This window comes from Triturus cristatus, chromosome 4_2 (assembly GCF_964204655.1).
Source record: "Triturus cristatus chromosome 4_2, aTriCri1.1, whole genome shotgun sequence".
Taxonomy (NCBI): Eukaryota; Metazoa; Chordata; class Amphibia; order Caudata; family Salamandridae; genus Triturus; species Triturus cristatus.
In genome coordinates, this window is record NC_140586.1 from 698,088,828 (window position 1) to 698,115,979 (window position 27,152).

General features: G+C 45.7%; 1 protein-coding gene across 4 annotated transcripts in view; it reads left to right on the forward strand.

Moving 5' to 3' along the window:
• The window catches only part of USP24 (ubiquitin specific peptidase 24), a 2,082,369-nt gene that overhangs the window by 485,396 nt on the left and 1,569,821 nt on the right, over positions 1-27,152 (forward strand). For all 4 annotated transcript variants that reach the window (XM_085602520.1, XM_085602518.1, XM_085602517.1 and 1 more), the window contains exons 24-27: positions 9,914-9,980; positions 26,378-26,488; positions 26,571-26,669; positions 26,754-26,924. In XM_085602520.1, coding sequence (XP_085458646.1) covers positions 9,914-9,980; positions 26,378-26,488; positions 26,571-26,669; positions 26,754-26,924 — 448 coding nt within the window. The remainder of the gene's footprint in view (positions 1-9,913; positions 9,981-26,377; positions 26,489-26,570; positions 26,670-26,753; positions 26,925-27,152) is intronic.

The window sequence follows — 27,152 nt, forward strand, 5'->3', positions numbered from 1 at the left end:
TGTGCCCTCACTGGAGTTAAGGGAGAACGCTATGTGGAAGTAATAATTTTTTACAGGCCCCGTGGTTTTGTGTTTACTGTCAGGCATTCCATTGGTGTGCATGACTTCTGGGTGCTGCTATGTCATGGTCTCCCAGAAGAGCCCTCAAACCTCGGTACCTATCCGTAACTGCAGGCTTGCTTGCAGGTGTCGTGCTTTGGAATGCAAAACCTGGGCTCACTTCTAAAGTTTTAGGCCTAACACAGCGATCCACCTTTACATGCTGAAAAATTCCTAATTGTGCTGCTTTACCCATCTGCTGCTCATCTATTTATCAGACTCACCTGATCTTAACTGTATATGCTTTCCCAAACCATGCCAGACACAACCCAGGGTTCGAAGGGCCAGAAGAAGACCACTCTTGCTAGCCTGTTTGTGTGATATCCCAACTAAAAACCCAGTTTGCACTGACAGTGTTGAGGAATTAAAATGTTGCAAAGGCAACCTCCCAAAACCATTGGCTGCAGTAGAGTACAACAGGCTTCTTGTGGTGTGGGGGGTAGCCCTGGTTTCTTTCTCTTGAAGTGTACTTCTCCATTAAGAGCATTGTATACCAGAAAGTGAGCCACAAAAGGTAAGGAATTTCTGTGGACATCAGCTGGATAGAGTATTGGAGATTTGTATGCAGTAACTATTGCTATGGTGATTCTACAGGACCCACTTAGAGTACCTTATTTAGAAGACCAGAACCCTCACCCTCTTTGTGCCATTCTTCATCATAGGGTTCTTTTCCATGTTAGATGGGCGGTGCAATGCTTAGCGAACCCAACAAAAGCGATCTTTTTAGTGGATATCTTAACACTGCCTGTGACGATTGATAGTGGGTCAAGTGGTGATTGTGGGAGGTGCAAAAATGAACAAAACTGCGTAGATATCCACACGATCTGGCTTTCATTTTTAGTAGAGATCTATAGCAAGATTTAAAACTCTCCAGGACCAATTCAGCACAATAGGCGTTCTACTGTCCACTTTTTTACATTATTGCCTTACAAGATGAGTGTACAGAAACCTTCCCTTATGTAAAGTGGTATAAAGAAACCCCATGAGCCCTCAGGATGCAGATTCCAGTGCTGTAACAGATACCACAGTTTCATCAATCATTGACAATTTACCTAATCTGTTGATCATGTTAACCCTGGTCTGCATATACAAGTGGTCTCGGTGGAATGTCACATTTGAGTGAAATGTCCAAAGAATGCACTGTTAAAAGGATACCATTGCCCTGTTGAGCCTGTGTTGTCAGTCTCTTTGCGCTTCCCCCAGCTGTACCATCAAGATGATTGTCCAATATCTGTAGCCTTCTAAAGATCGAGGGCTTTAAAATACTCAGGTGTACAGGTTTCTATCTCTTGTGAATCCTTCTGTCTATCCCTCCATGGTGAGATATTCACTGGCGCAGAGCTCTTTGCATTCTAGTATTCTTTAAACTAAGATACACCAAAGCCTATTTCCCCTCCAACAAGTCCTAGCAACTATTCTCTCTTTCACTGTTGTCAAACATTTGTATTCTGATAAGGTAGGCTCAGGAGGCAATTCACTATTTTCTCCAATGTAGTCCCTAAAAGGTTATGCAGAATGATTGAATCCCTTGAAGAGGTGGTTCATGTGGATTCCAAGCCTAGTTCATTCTATGGCTTTGGTCATAAGCACAGTCAAAGGAAAGGTTTCCGTATCCCAGCCCTTTTCCAATCAGGGTAATAATGAACTCATTCTCTTGAAGAGTAATATGAAGGTGTGATTTGAATTGTGTGAGAATCTTCGGAACATACTTTTTAAATTGAGTCTGTATACACAGTAGTTTCTCAAATTGAAGTTCCCCATGCTAGACTGCAAGATTAAAATGCAGAACATGCTCCAAAATTATTAAGCTGGTTACAAAAGAGGGATCTGGTGTCATTTTCTTGTAGCCTGTTTCACAGAGCCTAAGCGAGTTTTTATCGCCCATTAAAATAGAGAATCGATGGTGTTTTCACTGCCATGTCTCCAAAGTCCTCAAGGTTTAAATCCCTTTGAAATTGTCTGAGAGATTTCTTTGATTGGCCCACATTCATGTTACTTGTTGTACGTATCTTCCAAACATGATACAAATATGTGGTCTTTGTGTCTTGATGTGTTTTAAAAGGGAGAGGAAGTCAAGCATTGTATTTCCTCACTTAAGAAGAATTCATATTTTCAGTTCTGTATTCCTTCCAGGGGCAGATTTATTTTCATTGCAGAGCCAGTTTCTCCTTGGGGAGAAATGTCCATAGAACTAACATTAAAGAAAAACACACAAGCAGTTTTCCATTTCCTCTCATTCATACTAGTCCAATAGTGCCACAAGAAGTGATCCAAGGAGGAATAGGCATATACATAATCTTCTGGACCGATTTTCTGCCTTCTGTCCCATAAAAGGTAAGTACCAGATAAAGTGAGAACAGAGATTGAATAGTTTTAATATTCAACAAGTCAGATCCTCTGGTGCGCCCTCCTGAGCCCCCACTGTTCCTTCAATACCATCCTCTGTGGTGATTCCAACTGCTTTGGCCACAGTCCAGTCTTATCAGTTCTTTCTACCCTTTAAACCTTATGCATCAGCTATCCAGACTCGTCATCACGGACACCCACAACCAAGATGTTTGCACTTGTTTTGATTCCTGCGGTTTGAGACCCGTCACTCACAAGGTCTGGCTTGGCTCCATGATTAGCAGCACCAGAAGTTATCCCTACACATATGATAGATTCATTCTTCAAGCAGCAGCAAAATGAAAGTCACTGTTGGAGAAGAACATGAAAAAATTAAAAATCACCAGATTAAAAATCTGGCTAGTTTATCTGCTTTATTTAAATCAGACCTGAAGGCGTTGAGGTCGCATAATCAGTACTCTAGAAGCAACGTTGATGATAAGACAGATAATCTCCTTGCAGCAAAATGTTAAAACATGGTCCGGTTTCTGAAATTATGAAAAAGTAGCAGCACAGAAGCATCCTCAGAAGAGTACTTCTGTTCCAGTCTGACCTCCATCAGACAAACATGCCTCATTTTTGATGGCGGTAGAGTTAATGTCAGAGACACTGGAACTATGTTTGTTGTATGGGTATCTGTAGATTCACATTGTATGGAAATGCCTCGTTTAGTATGGTCACCCCTAGATTTATTGACTGATGCTTTTGGTTTTTCGACAGAGTGCACAGAGGCCTGCTAATCGGACCCCAGTGCATGACCCCAAAACATGTATGTTACATTGGCTATACCCATTTGGCATAGGCTAACTTACCTGTAGGTCCCTAGTATATGATCCCCAGGGCCTGTACATTAGCATTACCCCCAGGGATTGCAGCACAGATTGTGCCACCCTGGGTGTGAGAAAGGTAAAACGAGTCTCCCAGTCAGTACTGCAGACAGGAAGAGCAGTTTCGAACTGCTAGCCTGACTTTTCCCTTTAAAGCTATGGCAACTTCAAATATAACCCTCAAACATACATGTCACCCATTTGGCAGGCCTGCCAAGCCCTAAAGTATTTTTGTTGTTCTGGTAGTAAAAATGTGAAACCTTTGTTCTTACTGTGGAAAGACTTTGTTGCCCTATTAGCGAGTGAAGGTTACACGCTGACCCCTCATCTGTGTTAACTCTGGAACGGTGCAACCAAAGTTGATACTCTAAGGTATCAAACATCTTGTTACCTTAAACCTGACTTGATTTTCAAGTCAAAATTAATTTAACAAGTTACAATGTGCAACTTTTATAAAGTTGCCACTTTGTGGCCTTCAGTCTCCTGTGCCCTTAACAGTTATACATGGAGCTTGACTCTAAGGCAGCTCTCTGCCCTCCCAGCGAGAGTGCTAAGGACTCCCTGGAAAGGAGACAATAGGGGCCTGCCCTGGAGAGAGGTGTCACCCCTGTCCTGCAGGACATCACACAGGTGTTGGCCCAAAAGGCTAGCTTCAAAGCTGAAGCAAATGGGGAACTCTTTTGAGAGGGGCAGCCCCATAGTTTAGACTATCTGGCACACTGGAAGGATAGGGGAACCCTGTTACAAATAGGTTATTCAGGGTTGTATGGCCTCTTTTGTAGCCACAACTCTATGTTGGGATAGGGGGCTCTGGATGCCGAGAGAGGGGTTCTGCCATCTTGGGAGTGGCCAGACTAGTGCATCTTGGGATATCCAGGTGCCACATTTCCCAGGAAGTGGTCATCAGGAGGAAGGGAACTTGACAGCCCATTGGCTGTCAACCACATCCTACCCTGAGGGAATTTCCTAAGCATAAATTGGGTACCCCGACACCCACAACTCCGATCTTGTCTGAACTTGGAAGAGGACTGCCCTGCTGCACCGTGGAACCGGCATAGAGGCTGCACCGGCATGGACTGCACCTGCTGAACCTGCTGGCTAGCAAAGGAGAGGGACTGTGCCTACTGTGTCCTGCTCATAGAAGGGCAGTCTCCAGAGCCCAGTTAAAGTCAAGAGACTCTTAACAGCCAGTTTGCTGACCTCCTGTTCTCAACCCAGGGCCACAACAGCTGAGAAGCCTGCTGTGGAGTGTTGGTATCCCAGAATCTTCAAGCTGCCGCCAGCGTCCACCGCGCAACACCAGAGACCAGGACTCGATGCCCAAAGTTGCACCTCAGTTCGATGAGCCTGGGAGAGTCGCCAGAGTGTTGATTGGTTGCCCAGAAGCAGAGTTATCGCCCAGGGAAGGATTTGGCTGTGACCATGATACCGTGTGACCGGTAGCCAGGTGTAAACTGGACTTCGACCAGGAGGACTTCGAGGAATGTAGACATGGTCCGAGGAGTAGACATAGGAAGACCCCTGTTTACCTCATCGCAGCCACAGCATCCTTTGTGCGTCTTCAGCATCCTTCATCACTTGAATCAGGACCACTTACATAGGAAATCAATGCAGCGGATAAAAAGTGCCTGACTGAGGATTGCTTCTACCCTTGAGGTAAGACTTTCTGAGGACCTTGCTGGTCCCCCTGACTAGCTCCTTACTGGAGTTGGTCCCGTAAATTGACTCTAAGTGACCGCATTACAACTAACCCAACTTTTTTAGTGAAAATGTTTCTAAGTCAGATTCGCTGAATTTGCCAGTGCTTGTTCGCAGTTGAATGAAATGCTTTCATTTACTAGAACTTGTAAATTCTGGAACCCTCTGGTTGATCTTTTTCTTTGTGGTGTCTCGAAATACTTAAAAATACAGTCTTTTTTGTAAATCAATGTCTGACTTCCTTGGTGTCTTGTCAGTGTTTTCAGTTCTTTTAGTGCTGTTTATAGGCTTTACACATTTTTATTTGTGTAAGCCTTGCTCAGAGCAGCAGCTACCCAGGGTCGAGTTGAAGGTTTGACAGATGAAACCTACTGGTCCTAAAGGGCTTGGTAAGCATATTACACGGTGAGGTCACACATCCATTCAATATAATGCATCTCAATTCCTTCACACAAATGCTCATACCCCTGTCATCCAGTGTTGTGCTCGGACGTTGCAAATTGTTTGTCTTTGAAGTCTTTTGATTCACAATGTCTCAGTTGAATGTAGATGTGCATGATCGACCCCATTATTGGATTGTTTTCTCTGCCATTGGTTTCTGACATGATCCAGTGTGCTTCCGGTCTTGATGAGTTGGTCTGTTCTCGTCGTGGCCTTGAGTCCGCTGACTTTCACACCCACCGCGAGAAGACTCTTCAACACTTACTTTCCACTTGGGCTGCCGGTTCCATTCTTCAGTCCTATCGACAAAAAGCATTCGGGGCTGTCACTCCTCAGTGCGTACATCTGACTCCCTTTGGAGAATAAGGACGCTCTTGAAGTAATGGATTCAACACCCTTTCAAAGAGGCTTCCATTGTACTCTAAGTATCCCTGGGCCGATCTCTTGCCGTGTGCAACTACTGCCTCTCATTGGACCACAACGAGAGCCTCTGCGATTGCTGTTTGGCATTCAGCATCAAGAAAACTTGACGTCAGCGCCATGATGGGCAGTGGGCACACAGCCTGATGGCCTAGTCTGCTTCGTAGATGCCCAAAATATTCAGTGAAACCGGTCCCTGGGGCACCTAAGGAGAGCAAGAGGAGGCACTGAGTGAGTCGCCGGAGCTACAGGCCCATCAACCCAGCCCTAAATAGGTTGACTCCCGTTGCCTCGGAGTACAGTGAGTAGTGCCTTCAAGAGGAGGAATACGACGTCCGTGAGGACACTCCATCCAGTTCGTTCGACTACATTCCATGGGTGAAGTCCAAACCACGTGTGAGTACCGTTGAAGTCCACACCACCTAAGCAGCAGCATTCAAGAGCAGAGCACTGCCCCACTGGGGGATGGGCATTGAGCCCAGTACCGAAACTGCTGCCACCTTCAGGTGTGCCACTGCCCTCCACCGGTGGTTGACACCGAAACAATGCCTCATACCTGAGGAATTAGCCACCAGAGCCCTCAATTCTTAACTGGTCTCGGCCTAGAAGGTGGACATCAGCACGACACTCCAGCGGCACCTGCGAAGCCAAAGGCTCCCTGCTGCCGAAGCCTGTCAACCTTAAGGAACGCCCGATCTTGGAGAAGCTTCAGCACAAGCTGGATATGAGACAAAGGCAAATTGCCATCCACCCATGCACTGGCAAGATTGTGGCATCACACAAGATTTTGTATTTGAAACGCAAACTGACCGCCGAGGGCGCCCAGCTATCAGACACTCATGAGTCACCCAAGAGGCCTATGGACAAACCACCTCCTCCTCCTCCACCACCTACTCCACCTACTCCACCTCCCTCATCTCCTATACTCTCTCCTCCAAGGTCCCCAGAGTCTTACTCCGACACTGGCAGACCAATCCCTTATTAGCCAGCTGAGGATTTTGCACCTGTGTACCGTGGTGCTTCAGGTGACCCTTGGAAGGAATATGTGTTGCTCTCTCTCCCAACAGTCTACTTTGCTGGGTCAATGACACCGTCTGTGCCCTGGCAGCATTCTTGCCATGACTATGCTGGAACAGCTTGTAGAGTGGCAGTGGTCGAAAGAGAAACCTTCAGCAGGCAGGAAGTCTCATGTGCTGCCAAATGCACATTGACAACGGGGTGTGAGAAAGTGTCTGAGTGGGTGGGTGACACTCCTTTACTGGCAGCAAAAGAACTGCAGAACCAGATGTGCCCTGCAGTATCTAGGGCTTTGCAGGACTTTATTTTTGATAATGTTTAATGAGGAATGTGATCATATGAATTAAGAGGCTTGTCCCTAAATTCATGTGAGCACATACGAGACAATACGACGTCAACCGGTTGTCTGGCCTACTCTTTGTAATGCAGCCAGGCCGCATCTGCCTTTTTGTTTTCCAAGGTTCTGTGTACATGCTTCGAGCCTCTTTCTGTGTGGTATAACTATTCAAATTGAGTGGGTGCGCTGTTCTGAAGAAACCTAGTTGGAGTTGTTTTTGTTCTGACAAACCTATTTCTTGACTCACTTGAACATAAGTGGTAACATTTATATCTCAGACAGAGGCGTAGCCAGTGTCTCATAGGCCCTAGTGCACGGATGGAATTGAGCCCCATGGCCATCGTCCGGCCTGTGAAATTCAGCCTAATCAGGGGGTTCAGGTTCGTTGGGACCGTCACCAGAGGGGTTACGGTCCCACTGAACCTGAACCCAGACTATGCTGAATTTCACAGTCCGAATGATGGAGCAAGGTGCTACAGCATTAGTGGAAGCTACACCCCTGCTCCTGAGATGTTCCCAATTAGATGTTAATTCGGTTATGGTCTGGTAATGATATGTGAATTAAGTTTGGTATATTTTAACAGTACTTTTGGTAACAGTGTCTTATAGCTCAACTCTATGACCTTCCTTCACAGTTACCCCTGCTGGCGCAAATCTGATGGATAATTCATTTGTACATATATTTAGGGACATTCAAAGATCTCGGTCATGGTGTAATGAAACTTGTTGGGGCCCACCTGCAAAGTGCCTGGAGGTGGGCCCCCACGCTCTGGACCCAATCAGGAGCTTTCATATCTGCCCGTGCAAGGCGCCAGAGAGGGTCTGCTGGAGCTTGTCGGCCTTGCGGTACCCCAAGGGCTGTGGGGGCTATTGTTACGCCACTGGGTACATTGTAGAAACCGAGCAATTGTCTTTTCTTTCTTTTTTCAACACTTTATTATAACCATATCAGAAAATAATTAAGCGTAAATCAACTTCTCGTTCAGAATACAACCGGCCAAGTATAATTGTAATTTCTATTCCATTATACAGCTGACAAATGCTTTACAGTTTATATAGCTCTATTAAAGCTTGGTATTAATCTCACAGCATTGTTAGTTCAGTGTATCTCACAATGGTGGTTCCCAGTTTTGGCATTTGTCTGCTGCAAAGATGCTGTAATGTTAACTTGATCCCCCAATAATTGCCGAATCCTTTTCAAAGAAAAGTCCATTTGAGAAAAATCTATTCATTGTAGTCAAACGCCAAAAATGAGAAGTAAGTGTGTGAGACATACTGACCTAAGGACACCAGTCCTTCACCAGTCCTTCACCCAATGTCTCATAAAAGCTGTTCATCTGTTCTCAGGATACTAAGGATGATCAAGCCAGCTGTAATTCACGTGGTTCCAAATTGAGTGAAAATAAACTTGAACGTCAGAGCCCTGCAGCTGAATCATACCTGGCCTTGAATGGCACCATTCATTCTCTCAGGAAACTGGCATGTACAGGCTGCGGTTTTGCACCTGTGTGTGGAAGAATCCTGTCGCAGGGACATGACCATTCTCGGAATGTCCGAAAAACCTTTGTGGGCGATCACCTGACACAAGGAGATATTATGCTGGACACTCGTGGGTGGAATGAAGACAATTATGTGGTTAATTTACATTTTACATCTTGAAGGTCCTAAATCTCAGAACTTTTTATGCTTCTGAATCATTGTTTGATTAGACCTCCTTTTTTGTTTTAGTATCAGTAAATTAAGACAGCAATAACCTTGACATTCAGATGATTGTGGCTGAGGTGGTAAATTGAAGTATTCTGAGTATAGTTAGCTACTCGCCTAAGAGTGAAACAGAAAAGCACACCATGAAGCCAAACTCAGTGACAAAAGACAAGTAAGCGGTAGATGAAAGGAAAAGAAGTTTCAAACTGTAGAAAAACGTTCAAAACACAGTTTACTTACCTGAAGATGCCCCTCAAAAGTGTGGAATTGTGGGAATCCTCGTATGTCACAGGATAGTATTTCTAAAGGCAGGACCATGGCCACACCTATATTGTAAAACATTTGAGAGAAATAACTTATAAATTATAAATTCGGGACCTAAGTCTAGGTGCAGAAAGATTCAAAACGTAAATTTATAGCAGATACTAAACTTCATTTTAGTTGTTCAAGGTAACTAGTGCACTAAAACCCTTTTTGTCTTGCAGTCAACATTTCATGCTGACAAAAAACAGTGTTCAACTTTTTTCTATTGGTAAAGTTGTACATGTGCTAACCTCTTAAAAAGAGCCCAGTAGTTGTTGGAATCTCATTATGTTAGAGTGAAATGTACTAATTACACAGGCCATGTGTGCTGAAAAACATGCCTTTGTGGAACTACCATAAAAAAAATATGCCTACTCTATGTTTAAGTTTCAATGATTAGATGCATGCTGGCAACAGGGACAGCTAACAGTCTTTGAACTGGGTTTGCGTAGTTGAGAATGGAGTATGGAAATCATGGTGGTTGAGAGCTAGTCTGCTGCTGCAGTTTATCTCCTCCTAGTGAACTCACGCTCAGAAACAAGGGGTCTGGCATAGAGTTGGGTAGTTGGGGTAGAGCTTGGTTTTTGTGTTTATTGTGAATGCTTTCTTCCAACCTCTTGCATACAAACAGAATTAAAACTGGAACAAATGTAACTTTTTTTATGATTGGTTTTGCTTGTAGGTCAACTAAACTGGTTATAATTGAGAGGCTACTACTGCTCGCAGAGCGCTACGTGATAACTATAGAGGTAAGTATTTAGTTGCAATTTATTTCCTTTCTTTATTCCTAACACCCAGTGTTTACCTTCTGTTGAAAATCAATGCTTTGAGTGTCTAAAATCTGATATAAATAATAGGTGCAAATGTTGGTAGGCTTCAAATTGTGACCTGCCTAATCTATATTCATTTTTCAGGTCAGTCTGCAACCTGCTATGATTCCTTCTTTGGCGAAGTGGTATATAGAATGATTCACTAAAGAATTTACTGGTCGCAAAAGCATGTGTGCAACATACTACGATTCCTTCTTTGGCCAAGTGGTATATAGAATGATTCACTAAAGAATTTACTGGTCGCAAAAGCATGTGTGCGATTTTCAATCACTTTTTTCCAATACGATTTTGTTACATCTGAAAGACACGTTAGTGATAGATTCCTTACCTAAGAATATCCCCAGGCGTCAGACTGGATCCGGAAAAGTTTTTCATCAGCAGTACTCCTGCGTGTCGGTAGGTGGCATCGTGCGGCTCCGTGTCCGTCGCTGGCGTCGTAAGCGGCGAGAGACGTCACGGAGACTACTTAGGCGCCACCCATGCGCGCTGACGTCAGTTCTTTATTTTTCTGCGCCAGTAAGCGCAGATCCGGTTAGAGCACGTACCTTAATCACTTTTTGACTATCTTTTTGAGACTTTTTGTTTCCTGTAAGTGTGAGTCTACTCTGGTGCACGTAGGGATGCCTGGTTTTGAGTCTTGTGGGGCCTGCCGTCGCAATATGTCGGTGGCGGACCCCCACGACGTCTGTCTCTACTGCCTGGAGCGCGACCACGACTCCCGGGCCTGTATGGACTGTTTGGCCATGGCGCCGAAGGCCTTGAGGGAGCAGCGTCGGAAGCTGTTTGAGGTCCGGCACCAGTCCCCGCGCCGTTTACGGTCCAGGGACTGCTCCAGAGAACGCTTGCGGGGCCACCATCATCGCTCCTCGGGCTCCAAGTCTTCGCCCTCGGATTTGGGTAAGAGACAAAACAAAAAGGTCGAAGAAGCGGTGTCGCTCTCCGACGTCCCCCGTCGGTCCCCGTATGCGGACGAGGGGGACAGGGGTTCTGCCCCTGCGGCTCCTTCGGAATCTGGGAGCCCCGCGGCCTACCCACCTTACCCGGGTCCGTTGGCGACTCCCGCACAGGTGCAAGAATTTCTTGCTACCATGGACCGCCTGTTTAGGCCTTGGGCTCCCTCCGGCGTGCCCTTGGGCCCCGCGGTCCCGTGTCAGGATCCTGTCGGGCCGTCGGCAGCTCCGGCCCTGGCGCCGCAGGATCCTGCGCTGCTGGCTCCGGCCATGGCGCCACAAGATCCCGCGCTGCCGGCTCCGGCCCCCGCGCCGCCTCTGGCGCTGCAGTGGATGCCATTTGTTTCGCCCCTGCCCAGGTTCTCGGACAATTTTGTCCCTACCTGGGTTTCGCATTGGGACACGGCGCCGGTTCGGCCCCGTCCGGCACCGTTCCCGGCGCAGTTTGTGACACAGGTGGGGGATGACTGGGAGGGGTCCGAGGACCCTCTTGCTTATCAGTGTGACTCCGAGCAGGACTGTGCGGAGGAGCTGGAGGAGGCCGGCGGCCTTGATCTCTCCTCTGACCCGGGGTTTGCCTCTCCTCCGCCTACCATGGAGGAGGGCGCTTCGTACATGATGGTGCTCCGTCTGGCTGCTGAGGCCCTCCACCTTGATCTCCCTACGGTGGCCCTAAAGACTAATCTCCTCACTGAGGTGCTCCAGACGGCGTCCACTTCATCGAAGCCCCTGCTGCCATTTAACGACGCCCTGACTGACGTCTTGCTGGGCACTTGGTTGCAGCCATCCACAGAGGCCCCGGTGGATAAGAATGTCGCCAGGCGTCGTCGCTTGGTGCCGGGTGACCCTGCCTTTCTGACCACTCATCCTACGCCCGAGAGCCTACTCATGCAGGCTTCGACGTCCCAGAGTGCCTTTCCCACGGCTCCGCCGGATAAGGACTCTAAGTAGCTGGAGCAGTTCGGCAAGCGATTGTTCTCTTCGGCCAGCTTAGGGCTGCGGTCGGTGAAAACCGCATGCCTCTTGGGCCGCTATTCCCACGTGATGCGGGATGCCGTTGCACAGGTGTTGCCTCAGTGCTCTGAAGAGGCCCAAGCTGTGCTGTCTCAAACTGTTGCCGAGGGGAAAGATGCGGCTAAGTTCGCCATTCTGTGTGGTTTGGATACCGCGGACTCACTAGGTAGAGCAATTTCTACGACTGGTTGAGATCTACCGGGTTCTCGCCAGATGTACAAAGCTCACTAATGGACATGCCTTTTGATGGCACCCGCCTGTTTGCGCTGGAGCGTTTTAAGGACTCGCGTGCTACGGCCAAGTCCTTCGGTCTTCCCACGAAAAACCCAGCCACTCCTGGTTTTCGTTCCTTTTGTGGTCACGGCAGGGGCGCCCAGGCACGTTCCTTCAGCAAGCCTGTGCAGAACCAGCCTCAGCGCGGCTGCGGCTTCTGCAGGGGCGGGTCTGGGAATCAGTGTGGGGGTCAGTCCACCTCTGCCCCACTGCTTCTACCTCCAAACCTTCCTAAACCGAGCTTTGTGCAGCACCCCACGCCAGTGGGTGGCAGGAATCCGCCATTACCTCCCCCACTGGCACGCTATCACATCAGACAAGTGGGTGTTGCAGATCATCCACAAGGGTTACTCCCTTCCCTTTCAGTCCACCCCTCCAGCTATGCCACCACAGAACCACCGCATGCCGGGGGAACACTTGGCAACTCTCCAGCAGGAAGTTACGACCCTCTTGGCCAAGGGGGCCATCGAGTGCATTCCTGGGCCGGAAGTAGGGAGTGGTTGTTATTCCCACTACTTTCTGGTCCCCAAGAAGGACAAAGGGGGTCTGCGTCCCATCTTTGACCTCTGGAACGTCAACCGCTTCCTCCAGAAGGAGAAGTTCAAAATCCTGACTCTGGCTCAGGTCTTGGCTGCCCTCGACCCTGGAGACTGGATGGTAGCGTTGGACTTGCAGGACGCATATTTTCACATCCCCGTCCTGCCGGCCCACTGGTGTTACCTGCGGTTCACGGTAGGCCCGGAGCATTTTCAGTTTGCCGTGCTCCCCTTTGGCCTCACCAGCGCCCCTCGGGTGTTCACGAAAGTGATGGCGGTGGTCGCAGCTCATCTGCGCAGGTCAGGGGTGTCAGTCTTCCCCTACCTCGACGACTGGTTGTTGAAGGTGGGCTCGCTCCAGGCAGTGGTCTCCCACCTTCAGACTACGGCCGACCTCCTGCATTTGCTGGGTTTCGCCATCAACGTGCCGAAGTCGCACCGAGTCCCTCTCAGCAGCTCCCCTTCATCGGAGCGGTTCTGGATTTGACGTGATTTTGGGTTTATCCTCCCGAGCAGCGAGTCCGGGATATTCAGGGTATGATTCTGATCTTTCAGCCTCTATCCTGGGTTTGTCAGGATGACCCTTCAGCTCCTGGGCCTGATGGCCTCCTGCATCCTGCTCGTGCAACATGCCAGATGGTATATGCGGGCTCTGCAGTAGGTCCTGAAGTTCCAGTGGGCGCAGCATCCGGGCAACCTGTCCGATCATGTCCAGATCTCGGAGGGCACTGCACGACAATTGCATTGGTGGCTCACGAATCGCGATCGGGTTAATGGCAGATCCCTCTCCCTTCCCCAACCGAGCAAACGGTGGTGATGGATGCGTCCCTCCTGGGATGAAGAGGCCACTTGGAAGAGGCGGAGATCAGATGACTCTGGTCTCCGGCGGACTCCCGGCTCCATAGGTATTCCTTTCCTTTGTCCAGGGAAGTGTGGGGCAGGTGTTAACGGACAACACCACCGCCATGTGGTATTGCAAAACAGGGCGGGGTGGGGTCCTGGACCCTATGTCAGGAGGCTCTGCACTTCTGGACATGGCTGGAACATCAAGGCATTACCTTGGTGGTTCAACACCTGGCAGGTTTTCTGAACACCAGGGCGGACGAGCTCAGCCTCCGGTGCTTGATGGATCACGAATGGCGTCTTCACTCGGAGGTGGAGCAAGGTCTCTTTCTGCAGTGGGGAGAGCCTAGGTTAGATCTATTCACCACCGAAGAGAACGTGCAATGTCATCAGTTCTGCGCATTCGAATTTCGAATGCGGCACTCGCTCGGCGACACTTTTCGTCGCGAGTGGAGTTGCAATCTGTTGTACGCCTTTCCGCCTATACCACTTCTGCCCAGAGTGCTGAAGAAGATTCGGCGTGACCGGGCCCAAGTCATCCTTGTGGCTCCGGATTGGGCACGAAGATACTCTTATCCCGAGCTACTTAGCATGGCGATCCATCCCCCGATCTGTCTGCCTCTTCGGGAGGATCTTCTTTCGCAGCAGCAGGGGACGGTCCTCCACCGAACCTGTCCAGCCTCCACCTCCATGCGTCGAGATTGAGCGGCAACAGTTGACAGCTTTCGATCTTCCTCCCGAAGTCTGTGATGTCATTCTGGCTGCCAGGCGTCCCTCCACTAAGACGGTATGGTGCACAGCAAAGTCTGTGGATCCCCTTTCTGCCCCTCTTATGAGGTCCTTCTGTTCCTACTATCTTTGGCCCAGCAGGGCTCTGCTCTGGCCACTATCAAAGGTTATCTTTCGGCCATCTCCGCCTTCCTAAGGCTTCCAGATCAGCCTTCTCTCTTTAAGTCCCTGGTTGTTAACCGTTTCCTGAAAGGCATTACGCACACGTTTCCTCCCGTGCCTTTCATAATGCCTCAATGGGACTTAAATCTTGTCTTGACCTATCTGATGTGTGCTCCTTTTGAGCTCCTTCATAATTGTCCTTACGTCTTCTCACTCTCAAGACGGCTTTCCTGGTAGCTATTACCTCTAAGTGAGATGAGTGAGTGAGCACCAGTCTTTCTTCTAAACCTCTCCTTTCCGTTCGCTTGCCTAATTTTGCCATCACATTGACCATTTCCAACTCCTGGATCAACGCCAATCTGGTTTCCGCCCAGGTGCATAGTACAGAGTCAGCACTTACGCACATCGTGGATGATGCGCTTAGAATGCTGGATCACAATGAGTCGTGCTTACTGATCCTTCTGGACCTTTCGTCAGCATTTGATACTGTCAAACATGATCACCTAATTGACCTTCTAGAGCACAGGTACGGGCTGTCTGGACCGGTATTAAGCTGGTTCTCGTCCTTCCTTCAGAACAGTTCCCAAAGCTTCAAGGAGAACCAATCCTTGTCCCACCCTGCACTAGTCACCTTGGGGGTGCCACAAGGGTCAGCATTGTACCCCACACTCTTTAACCTGTTTATGGAGCCTCTGACAGAAATCGTAAAACCATCCAGCATTTGCTATCATATGTGTGCGGACGATACCCAAATATACCTGAAGATCGCCTCCCCCGAAGACATCCAGTCCCTCAATTCAGTCCTGCTGGAAACACAAAGATGGCTGACATGCGATCACCTGAAGCTAAATGCTCTTTAAATGGAATTCCTACTAATCTCACCCCACAACCTATCCCTCATAATGGAGCAATGGTTGAATCAGCTGACTGCCCTTAACTGCAGACCGCACCTTGTAGATTCTGCATCATCTCTGGGCATCATTCTAGACAAAAGCCTGAACATGCAGAAGCACATCAGTTCCCTCACCAAAGGAGCGAACTTCCAACTCAGCCAAATTTAGGAAGCTCAAACTCCTCCTCCCTGCTCATGACCTAAAGGTTGCAGTTCAAGCATTAGTGATCTCCTAGCTGGACTATGGTAGTGCAACACTTTGTGGCCTGCCCAGAGTTAGGACGGCTCATCTTAGGGCTACCCTCAACTCCGCTGCGTGGCTCTTAACTGGCACAAAAAAATACCACCACATCTCCGTGGACTTGCAGGAACTGAATTGGCTGCCTTATGAAGCTCGGATACAGCTAAAAATTACATGCATGGCTCACAAAGCCATCCACTTCAAGACGCTGTTGTACCTTGCGCAGAAACTGGAACTCTCCTGTGGTTCTAGAGCCTCCATAAGCGCCAGCTTCCTTTTTGCTTAAACCTCAAATTTTAAGAAAAAAAGACCTATAACCGAGCCTTCTCCAGGATGGCTCCGAGGATCTGGAACTCCTTTCCCCCTGAAGTCAGTGTCCACCCATCTTCTGTTATCTTCAAAAAAGAAGTCAAAGGGCTACTGATGAAGACATTTATGCCTTAGCCTGGCTCTTTCCTCTGATTCTGGGTCCATACCCGTTGACTATTCCCCAGCCACCTTGTTCATGAGTCGGTCAGACAATTCTAGACTGTGATCTGTTTATGATGTGTTTTGCTGTGCCTTCACGAGATTGCTGGACAATTTTGTCTTTGAATTTGTAGTCTTGGTTATTCTGTTTTGTATGCTTATTACTGTTGTAAATAACTCCAGAGTATGACACGGAAGCAGGCGACCAGGTGAGAGGTATCTTTATTCAGGTCATCCGCTCTCTGGAAGCACACTGCTCCAACCTTCTAAGGTGAGCTCCCGGGCATTCTAACAATGGGGAAAGAGGAGGGGTGGAAGGAAGGTACCAAGGGGAGAGGCAGAGGGATAATTACAACACATCTCCTTACCCATAGAATAACAAGCAAACATTGGAAAAAAGGAGATAATTAAGGTTCTACGTAGCAAGTCTGTCCCTGCCCCAAGTTTGTCCATCCTCCAACTGCACCACATTTTTCCCTGAACTCTTAACATTTTGTGGAGGGAAACATTTGCTCTGTTCCACCTGTACATGAGTGGGCTTCCTTACCACCACCGGGTTGTTAACTTTGAGGTTAAGTTCTTTCACCCCATGTTCCTGTTATACCAATCTTTGTAACTGGCTTGGTGCTGCTGGACTTTCAGATGACTCTCCCTGCTGTTGTAGACTACGGTTTTTCCCCCATCTAGCCAGAGGGGGTTTAATTTGGTGCCAGGCTCTCTCTCTCTTAGGGCCACAAAAGGAGAAATTCCGCTGACGAGGTTAGGTGCTGTGTGATTGGCCCATAAACAGTCTCTAAGGGAATCATCTATGTTAAACCCATTGGTGATTGCCAGTTGGCTATGTTCCTTAATCATGCGGTTCACCCTTTCTGCTAACCCATTTGCCTTGGGACAGTAGAGTGCAGTCTTTTCGTGCTTGATGTTAAAGTCCTTTAGAAAAGACTTCATTTCATCTGAGGTAAACTGCACCCCATTGTCGGTTACTAGGACCGCTGGTATTCCTTCGAATGAGAAGACAGATTTTAGAAATGTGATAAGGTTGTTGGTTGTGGTGGAAGAAGTGAATCTGACATTAACCCAGTGTGAGGTGTAGTCTACCAGCACGAACATAAACCTTTTTTGTGGCCCTAATGCCTCCATTGGACCAATTATGTCCATTGCCAGTTTTGTCCATGGTGTTTCCTGTACTTCTACTGGGGATAAGAGAACCTTGTGTAAGATTTTTGTTTTGTTGCTTCTAGCGCAACTGATCCTCTCCTTCACTTTTATTTCCACCATCGAGTCCAGTTTCGGGAACCAAAAGCTATTCCTGACCTTATTTTTGGTAATACTTCTCCCTTAGTGTCCCTTATGGGCAAGGTCTATAATTTTATCTCTAAGGGCCTCGGGTGGAACAATTTTCCTGTTGCGGTAAACTTTGTCGTCAATGATGGTTAGTTCATTTCTAACCTCCCAAAACTCCTTCATCTCATCCGTGACATTGCAGCATTTCTCTGGCCAACCATTGATTATTAAACTTTTTAATGAATTCATTTTAGAGTCCTTCATTTCTTCGTCCCACTCCTCCTTGGTGAAAGAAGGAAGATGGATGGATAGAATGGGAGCATCTAAAGAATCCTCTTTGTGGTTTACTGTGAGGGGTGATCTTGGTAAAAAATTTGCCACCACATTTTCCTGTCCCGGCAGGTATTCAATCCTAAAGCAGAAATTCTCCAACCCCAGAACCCATTTTGCTATTCTACGGGATTCGCAATGTACTTGTTTAGAAGAAAAGATGTATGTTAAGGGTTTATGGTCTGTTCGGATCGTGAATTTTGTCCCCCAAAGGAAAAATTTTAAATGAATAATGGCCCAGTAGCATGCTAGGGTTTCTCTCTCGATTACGGAATAATTCCGTTCCGATTGACTCGGGGTGCGGGAGGCGAACGCAATAATGGTCTTACCCCCTTCCCTTTTCTGTGATAGGGTTGCTCCCAGACCTTTGTTCGAGACATCGGTGCTTAGGATAGTTTTCTTTTTATGGTCGAAGTGGCCGGGAGCACGAGATCCAATGATTTCCTGTTTAAAACTGTTTAAAGTCTGTGTTTTCCCTCCCACTTGAATTATTGTTTAGGCTTCAAAAGTTGTCGTAAACTTTCACATTTCTCTGAGAACCTTGGAATGAATTTCGCCATATACTCAATCAGGCCTAAGAAGGACTTGAGTTCTTCTTTATTCGAGGGAAATGGTGCATCTTTCACTGCTTGAATTAGCTATGTTTAGGCCTGATCCCTTCAAATGAGAGTTTGTGCCCCAGGTAATCTACTTCTGTTACATTGACCTTATACTTATCACGCTTTACAGTCAACCCAGCTTCAGACAGTCTAGCACATACTTTTCTGAACAGAGTTGTGCTAATCTTCATTTGACTAAAACATCGTCCTGGAAACACATACTGTTCGGGATGCTATCCAGCACTTGCTGCATCATTTTTTGGAAAACAGCGGCAGCTGAAGCAAGGCCGAAAGGCATCCTTCTGAACATGTACGTGCCAAATGGGGAGGAGAAAGCGGTCAAAGGCCTGGACTCCGGGTGAAGTTCAACCTGGTAGTACGCCATGGATAGGTCAATAAAAGAGAAGAATTTGACTTTTCCCATTGTGCTCAGAATTTCGTTGATGTTGGGGAGGGGGAAATGCTCAACCCAAATATTCTCATTGAGGCTGCGTAATCAATGCAAAGGCGGATGCCTTTGCATTGAAGCTTTCGAAGCGATAACGATGGGAGCTAACTACGCCGAGTCATCAATAGGTTGAATGACCCCTAAATGGCACAGTTTGTCTAGTTCAGTTTTCAGTGGCTATCTTAAAAGAAGAGGAACTTGGTGAGCTTTGTGGACAACAGATTTAGCACCTTGTCTGATCTTTATTTTATGTTGGTATTGTTTCAAAAGCCCTAGTTATTCGGAAAAAAGACACGGAAATTCATCAGAGAGATTTCTCCAAGTCAACGTCTTCGACCAGGATGACTGGTTCCTTCTTATTGGGATCGAGTACAATGCCAAGCTTCTTTTGATGTTTCCTCCCTAAAAGGTTAGACCCTGTACTCTCAAGATACACCTTTCCTACCGTGGACCTACCTTTAAAGTTTATTTGCGCTTCCAACATGCCCACCAGGGGAATAGGATCTTTAGTGTAACCATGTGGTGTAATATCTGGTTTATTTATCACCATGACCTGATCTCCCAGAATTTTCTTGTAATCTTCCACATTTAGCAATGTAAAAGGAGAACAGGAGTCCTCAAACATTTCAATAGCTTTGTTATTGAGTAGAATATTGCATTTAGGGTACTCTGCAACAAAACCTCCACATGAGCTTTTCACTTGAAAAACAAACTTGAGTTGTTCATCGCTTCCAGCATTAACTGCTTTAACTTGGCTGCTACCTCCATCCCTGCACACTCTGGCCAAATGGTCTCTTCTATTGCACTTCTTGCAGTGGGCATTGCGTTGTCGTACAAAAAGGACTGTTGGCTAAATGGTTATTGCTTCCGCATCTGTAGCATTTGAGGCCAGAATGTTCCTTTATAAGTTTGTTGGGTAGTTCCCCTTTACTTCTGACTTTCATTACATAGTTGGTAGGCACTTCTACCTGTACTGTAGCCACTACTTCCTCTGTTACTTTTATCTCTTGCATGCATTTGGCAGTATGTTCAATGGATTGGGCTATGGAGATAGCTTCCTCCAATGTAGGATTTTTGGACAATAACTTTTCTTGAATCCTACTGTTGCTCGTGCATCTAACTAACTGATCTCGTATGAGGGAGTCATTGAGTTCCTCAAAGTCACACCGTTGGGTTAGGCCTCCTAACGCCGCAATATAGTTTTTAACAGATTCATTCTTGCCTTGAGCCCGGTTGAAAAATTTGATGTTCTAAGACATTTATTTTATCGCCAAAGTGGTTTCCTAACTTTAACAGAGTGATTTCAAATGCAACAAGATAATCTTCCTCTTCTAGTTCCGGTTCAGGCAGGGTCTTGTACACGTTGCGACCATGAACACCCAGATTATGTAGGAGAATGTGCTGCTTGCGCAACGCTGAGCACCTCACCGTGTTATTTGACGAGTAGAATATCGCAGCCAACGACACCTCCACGCTAATCAGACTCGTGAGCCGCCAGCTACAGCGATGCCGACGATGAGGAGATCCAGGGTAGGTTCAGTCAGCGGTAGGCGTGGTAGGAGACGCCCAGGATGCACGTCAGGGGGAGGCAGAGGCGCCGGAAGGGACAGCAGTAGTAACGCAGGCAAACGCCGCTGTTACCGTGCGCCGATGAGAGAATCCCCGGGTGAGGAGAAAGTCAACGCAGATCATAGGCCCGCCTGGAGCCGCGAAGGTGGTGCTGCAAGCTGCAGGGCGCTGCGGAGGCACTCTGCAACGGAGATACGCTCCGATGACCCTGATGAAAGTCAGAAGCTCACCCAGACAGCCAAATGTAGAGGTCGTCACAAGCCGCCAAACACTCCAAGGAGAGACTGCGCTGCAGACTGTAGAGCCCCCAGGGAACTCCGGTGCCAGAACCAGAAACTCCAAAGCTGCAAGGTGCTGCGGGGATCCTCGACCAGCGGAGACATGCTCCAAAGTCCCCAATGAAGACAGTAGCTCACCCGGGCAGCCAATAATAGGGCTCGTCGAAAGCTGCGGGTTGCACAAAGGAGAGGCTACACTGAGTCAGTAGGGCCCACCAGGGAGCTAGATGTCAAAAGGCGCACTAAAGAAGGTGAACTGCGGCAAAAATACGGCCCCTCACATCCGAGGAGGCACCACGAACGATCCGGCTGCCATAAACTTCCAGTGAGTAAAATCAACCAAGCCAGGAAGATCGTAGGTCAACACGTAGATGTGGAGAAAAGTTGACAAGCAACTCCGAATAGCACTGCATCGAAGTACAATTTCATTGAAGATCGAGGCTCTGCTTTATCATCTGTATGAGAGAGCATAGAAAAGGGGCAGATTACCTGTTCTGCCCCCATGCAGGATCGTTTCCAGTGTTGTAAATAACTCCAGAGTATGACACGGAAGCAGGAGACAAGGTGAGAGGTATCTTTATTCAGGTCATCTGCTCTCTGGAAGCACACTCCTCCAACATTCTAAGGTGAGCTCCCGGGCATACTAACAATGGGGAAAGAGGAGGGGTGGAAGGAAGGTACCAAGGGGAGAGGCAGAGGGATAATTACAACAATTACCTTGTGATGCATAATCTGTAAAGCGCTCTGATACCCTCGGTGGTCATGTTTGCACTATACAAAACTTTAAAAATAAAATAAATAAATATCTTAAAAGGGGGCTCTTATCAGTTCCCTGCGCTGAATTACTGTGTTTATTTGCTTTTGTGTTTTTTTTTTAATTAACTTACCTGGCTGCCCACATTTACCATACTTCTACTAAAACTGTTCACACTGTTTAAGCCCCATTCACTGTCAAATAATTTAGCCTTAGAACGTTTGTGGCATTGCCTATTCATGCCTCAGTACCTTTCTTTGCACATTGTAGGCATTATCGGATTGATATTTTCAACTTGATCTATTTGATCATTATGATCAAATTCTAAATGTTATAGTAAGCATTGCATGTTAAAAATAAAGTTAATATACAAGAGCTATGCTATATTTGACTACTAAACAGGCAGCCACACAAGGGCAGTTACCTTGCACACAACAGTGTCTTGATTTGAACGGTGCAGCAGGTGCTGTAGCACCGGACCCAAAAGTTGTCAGAACTCCTCTAAGCACATAATATTGCTACATTTGACTACTAAACAGGCAGTCACAGTTGTTACTTTGCACTTAAAAGGGACTTGATTTGAATGGTGCAGCAGGTGCAGTGGCACCAGGGCCAAAAGCTCTAGGGCCCCACTACACCCAGATTATTGCTAAAATGTAAAACTAAACAGGCAGTTTCAAGTGCATTTACCTTGCAGACAACATGGATATGATTTCAATGGTGCTGTGGCACTGGGGCCAAAAGTTGTCTTAATTACACTAAACACCAAATATTGATATATTTTACAACTAAACAGGCAGTCACAAGTGCAGTTATCTGGCAGGCAAGAGGGTCATTATTTGAATGGTGCAGCAGGTGAAGTGGCACCAGGTCTAAAAGTTGTCAGAACTCCTCTAAACACATTGCTATATTTGACTACTAAACTGGCAGTCATAAGTGCAGTTAGTTATCTAGCAAGTACTAGGGTCATGATTTCAGTAAGTGCAGCAGGTGCAGTGACACCGGAACCAAAAGCTCCAAGCACCCCACTAAACACCTATTATTGCTATATTTTATCCCTAAACAGGCAACCACAACTGCAGTAACCTTGCATACGACAGGGTCATGATTTAAATGATGCAGCTGGTGCTGTAGTACCATGGCCAAAAGTTGTCACAACTCCTCTAAACACATAATATTGCTATATTTGACTACTAAACAGGCAGTCACAATTGCAGTTACCTTGCAGTTAAAAGGGACTTGATTTGAATGGTGAAGCAGGTGCAGTGACTGGGGTCAGGAGCTCTCGGGACCCCACTAAACCCACAAGACAGTCACAAGTGCATTTATATTGTAGGCAATAGGGTAATAATGGTGCAGCAGGTGCAGTAGCACCAGGACCAAAAGCTCTAGGCACCCCACTAAACACCGACTATTTCTATATTTTAATACTAAACAGGCAGTCACAAGTGCAGTTACCCTGCAGACAACAGGGTCAAGATTTGAATGGTGCAGCAGGTGCAGTGACACTGGGTCCAAAAGTTGTCAGAACGCCTCTAAATTTCTAATATTGCTATATTTTACTACTATATAGGCAAACGCAATTGCAGTTAAATTGCAGGTAAAAAGGGGCTTGATGTGAATGCTGCAGCAGGTGCAGTAGCACTGGAGCCTAAAGATCTAGGGACCCTACAAGCCCAGATCATTGCTAAAATGTAAAACTAAACGGGCATTTTTAAGTGCATTTACTTTGCAGACAACAGGGTCATGATTCCAATGGTGCAGCAGGTGCAGTGGCACCGGGGCCACACGGTTTCAGAACTCCTCTAAATTCATAATATTGCTATTACATCAATTCATTCTATTATTCCCCACTTTCATTTCATTTTTCAAACTTTTGCTATCACTTGCCCGCACTATACCACTAGTAACAGCACAATATATTGCCTTTTTGTACATATGCAACTCCTAACACTTTAACAGACTTTCTATAACTTATATTTTACAACTACTCGGAAACCTACAATTTACAACAAAAAACAGCTTATTAATCACAAAGCAAAACCTAATGCATTTACCATTGCTTGTTTTTAATGTATGTGTGTTTCTCAAGTTGCAGGACCTCTGTGTACCACTGTTTTAGAGAGCTGTGTAGTTTGTGGCTGATAAATTTACATTGTAAATGTAATGGTGGGGAGGATTTTGGTAAGTGACAAATCTGTCACTGCATGTCTTTCTGATGGTTACCCAGATTACAGACCTGAGAAATTGTGGACCCCCTCCCCCCTTTGCCCCACCTTCCTCATCAAAACAAATTGTATTACATTCCAAAGATATGGGTTGGGAATCCTTCATGTCACTGTTGAATGTGCTGCTATTTTTGCAAGCACCCAAAAGAGTTCACATTTGGCCCTAAAGGATTATTAGTATAGCTTGAGACCCTGTGGAGCTGGAGTAATAGACTGGTGTCTCTCAAACCCTCCTTTGGGCTAATCTCATTGGGAAGGCAATGCAAACTTCTAGACACATTTATCAGGTGTTTTATTTTTAGTAGAGCCCCTTCCTTAGCTGCCCCGCAGGAAATGGCTGCAGATACACAAAATACTTAGAGCATTTGTTATTGTTATTTTGGAGTAGAATATACATCCTTGGGCTGATATTGGAATTATGACATTGGTAAAGGCAAAGGTTGAAAGGGTAAGAATTATGAAAATGTACTAACTGCCGAGTAAGCTGCATAACCTCCCCACATACCTTTGTTACAGCCTTTGCATCCTTCCGTCAGAAGTTCATGATTATCAGTACATATGTATTTTTGTAATGACAGGCTTGGCTTCCTCTATCATTCGCGTCTGCTCTCCATTGTTGTTAAACAAGTGACGACTTTTATATTTTTTCCCTGGTGAGGAGGCATGGTAACCATTCATCATACCATAAGTAACCAGTGGTAGAGTAGCCAGACATAACGGATATTTCCCATAGAAAGGGCTTTCATTAGATTCTGTGGTTTGAACATACAGACCTGCAGTAGAAAGTAACTCCAGGTCCACAAAAGACCATCGGTGGTCAATTTGATTAGTGCACTTCTCTGTAAGCGATGCACAGAAAATATATAGCATATCATCAACTACGTATATTAGAAATAGTATAAAACAAGGTAGTTAGTGTGCATAATCATCAGACAGATACTAAATAGGTTCTAGTTGTGGGGTGAAAAGTAATTCATCAAAGATCAGAATCCTCCCCTGAAAGTGGAAATTGAAAGCCTTACTAGTAGTGGAAATTGTCAACACATGCTGTTAACAAATACAGGATTGCAAGCTGAACTTTGTAGTTTATAGGCCAAGAGCGATGTATTTCTTCCCTGTCACTAGCGTCACCATGGACATTTAGTAGGTTGGCAAGAGTAACGTCTAGCGGAATTCCAGTTTCTTTTTGCAGCTATAGGTTCCAATTCAGCTTTTACACCTGCCTTACGTGAAAAGGGATTAAGCACATAAAATAAAAATGGGTGCTTAAATTAGGGGACTTGTGCAAAAAGTAGTGGCATTAATTCTTCCAAACAGATGTCTGTGAGAGTTAGAAAAATGGTGCTGTGACAAGGTTATGCTTTGTATAATATGCCTCACAATAAAAAGGATTAGTTGGACATGCTTTGAAAAGTAGGCACAATAGAGAGCTCTGAACACTTAATTGATTATTGGATACATATTCACGCTTCTAACAGAATACAGCAAAACCAAAAAGAGAACTACTCATTTGCTCAGAGCAAAGGAAACTAGGTAGAAAGCTTTTTGGAGTAGAGCAGGAGAACCTGTTTGAGAGCTCATAAAACTGAAAGGAGTGTGGCAGGATTGACCTTTTCTGTGCAAATTATTTATGCAATGGTATTGCACCTCAGACAATCTTCATAAATTAGACAAGTAGACATTAAATTGGTTTTGGAGGAGCTGTGGTGGCAAAAACACCATGTTACATATTTTCTGGCAGTGTACAGCATTCCTCTGCTTCATACCCTAGCAGTTATTCTTCTAGGAAAACCTATTTCCAAGCACATTAACCTGATCTGATGACAGGGGAATAAATAGCACAATGTTTAGTAGCAGTTAATCATGCACTAGGCACTCATTAATCAGAAGGGTAGATGGTATTTTTAGAAATGTGCTAGCCATAACTGACAATATATTTAAAAGACTTTGGGTGAGACTATGAATAAGACTCAGTTAGTTTATCACACTATCAGCCAATGGACCCAAGGGAGCTATTGTGCCCTAGATAATATGAGAGCTGTTCAAATGATCGCTTTAGAGAAAGAGGTAAGATAGCTATGTTTATATGGGTCAAACAAGATCAATGTTGTATAAATATGTTCTTGGCTTTTAGTTGGGGTATTGCATGTGTGGCAGTTTGGAAAGACAGAAGGTTAATTGTTTGGACCATTCTTTTATAAATCTTTTTGGTTAATAAAAATAATAAACTCAGTTAAATCTAAAATGAATTTAGAAATGCACCATTTGTGTGAGTGATCCTTTAGAGGGTCCTTGTGTCTTTGAGTCCCAGATGTTGGTTCTTCTGTCTGACAGACTCAAAACAAAATCACAAAGTTTACAGAGGCCATGCGATCTTGATTCTGGTGTCGGGAGGTTAAGCACAGTCAGTTGAGAGAGATGATTTCCATGCAGTAGAACTCCTTTCAGTGGGTGGATTTCTTATCTCCCTAGAGGATCAAGGTAATATGGACAGTAGATATTGGAAGTAGCATTTTTATAAGAACTGTAAACCACTTTTGTTCAGCGTGCATGATATTCTCAATTGCAAAAATGCTAATTCATATGTCAGTAAAAGATGTTTAATCCTCCTCTTAAACTGTTTAAAATGGTTTTGTTCAAAGTAAATGCATGTTCTATGTGTTATTCATTTTACGTCTAAATGAATTGGTTTTTTTTCTCCACTATTGTCTCTTTAAGGATCTTTATTCGGTTCCTCGTACTATTCTACCTCATGGTGCCTCTTTTCATGGACATCTTTTAACACTCAACGTGATCTATGAATCAACCAAAGATTCTTTTACTGTGGAGGTATGTTTTCTGGTAAAATGAAATTCAGTATCTTTTTGACATATATTATAAGGCAAGTAATATTGTTTAATTTTCTTTATAGGCCCATAGCAATGAGACTGTGGGGAGCGTCCGATGGAAAATAGCTAAGCAACTGAACTGTCCTATGGATAATATACAGATATTTGCAAATGATAGTCTTGTAAGTGCAAGGAAAATTACATCATATTCTTGAGTTTATTTTTTTTCCAGAGATGACAAGAATGAATTGATTTTTTTTTTCTAGCTAACAGTGAACAGAGATCAGAAATTACTACATCAGTTGGGCTTCTCCGATGATCAAGCACTTACAGTTAAGACATCAGGAAGTGGCACACCCTCTGGAAGTTCTGCAGATTCCTCTGCAAGTTCTAGCAGTAGTAGTGGTGTCTTTAGTTCATCCTATGCCATGGAACAGGTGAGTGTCAATAAACAATGTAATTACGCTATACATTGAGACTTGTTCTCTCTTGAGGTCATGCAGAAAATGATATAAATGTATTTTACTGAAGTCAAAGCAGTAAACTTACCAATTGGCTAGATTTAAACATTATACACCTTATGCTCTCTATTTAAGCTCACAAGGTGCTCAGTCAAACATTTGCCAAAGATATATTTTTTTTAAAATATGTTCATGTTTCTTAAG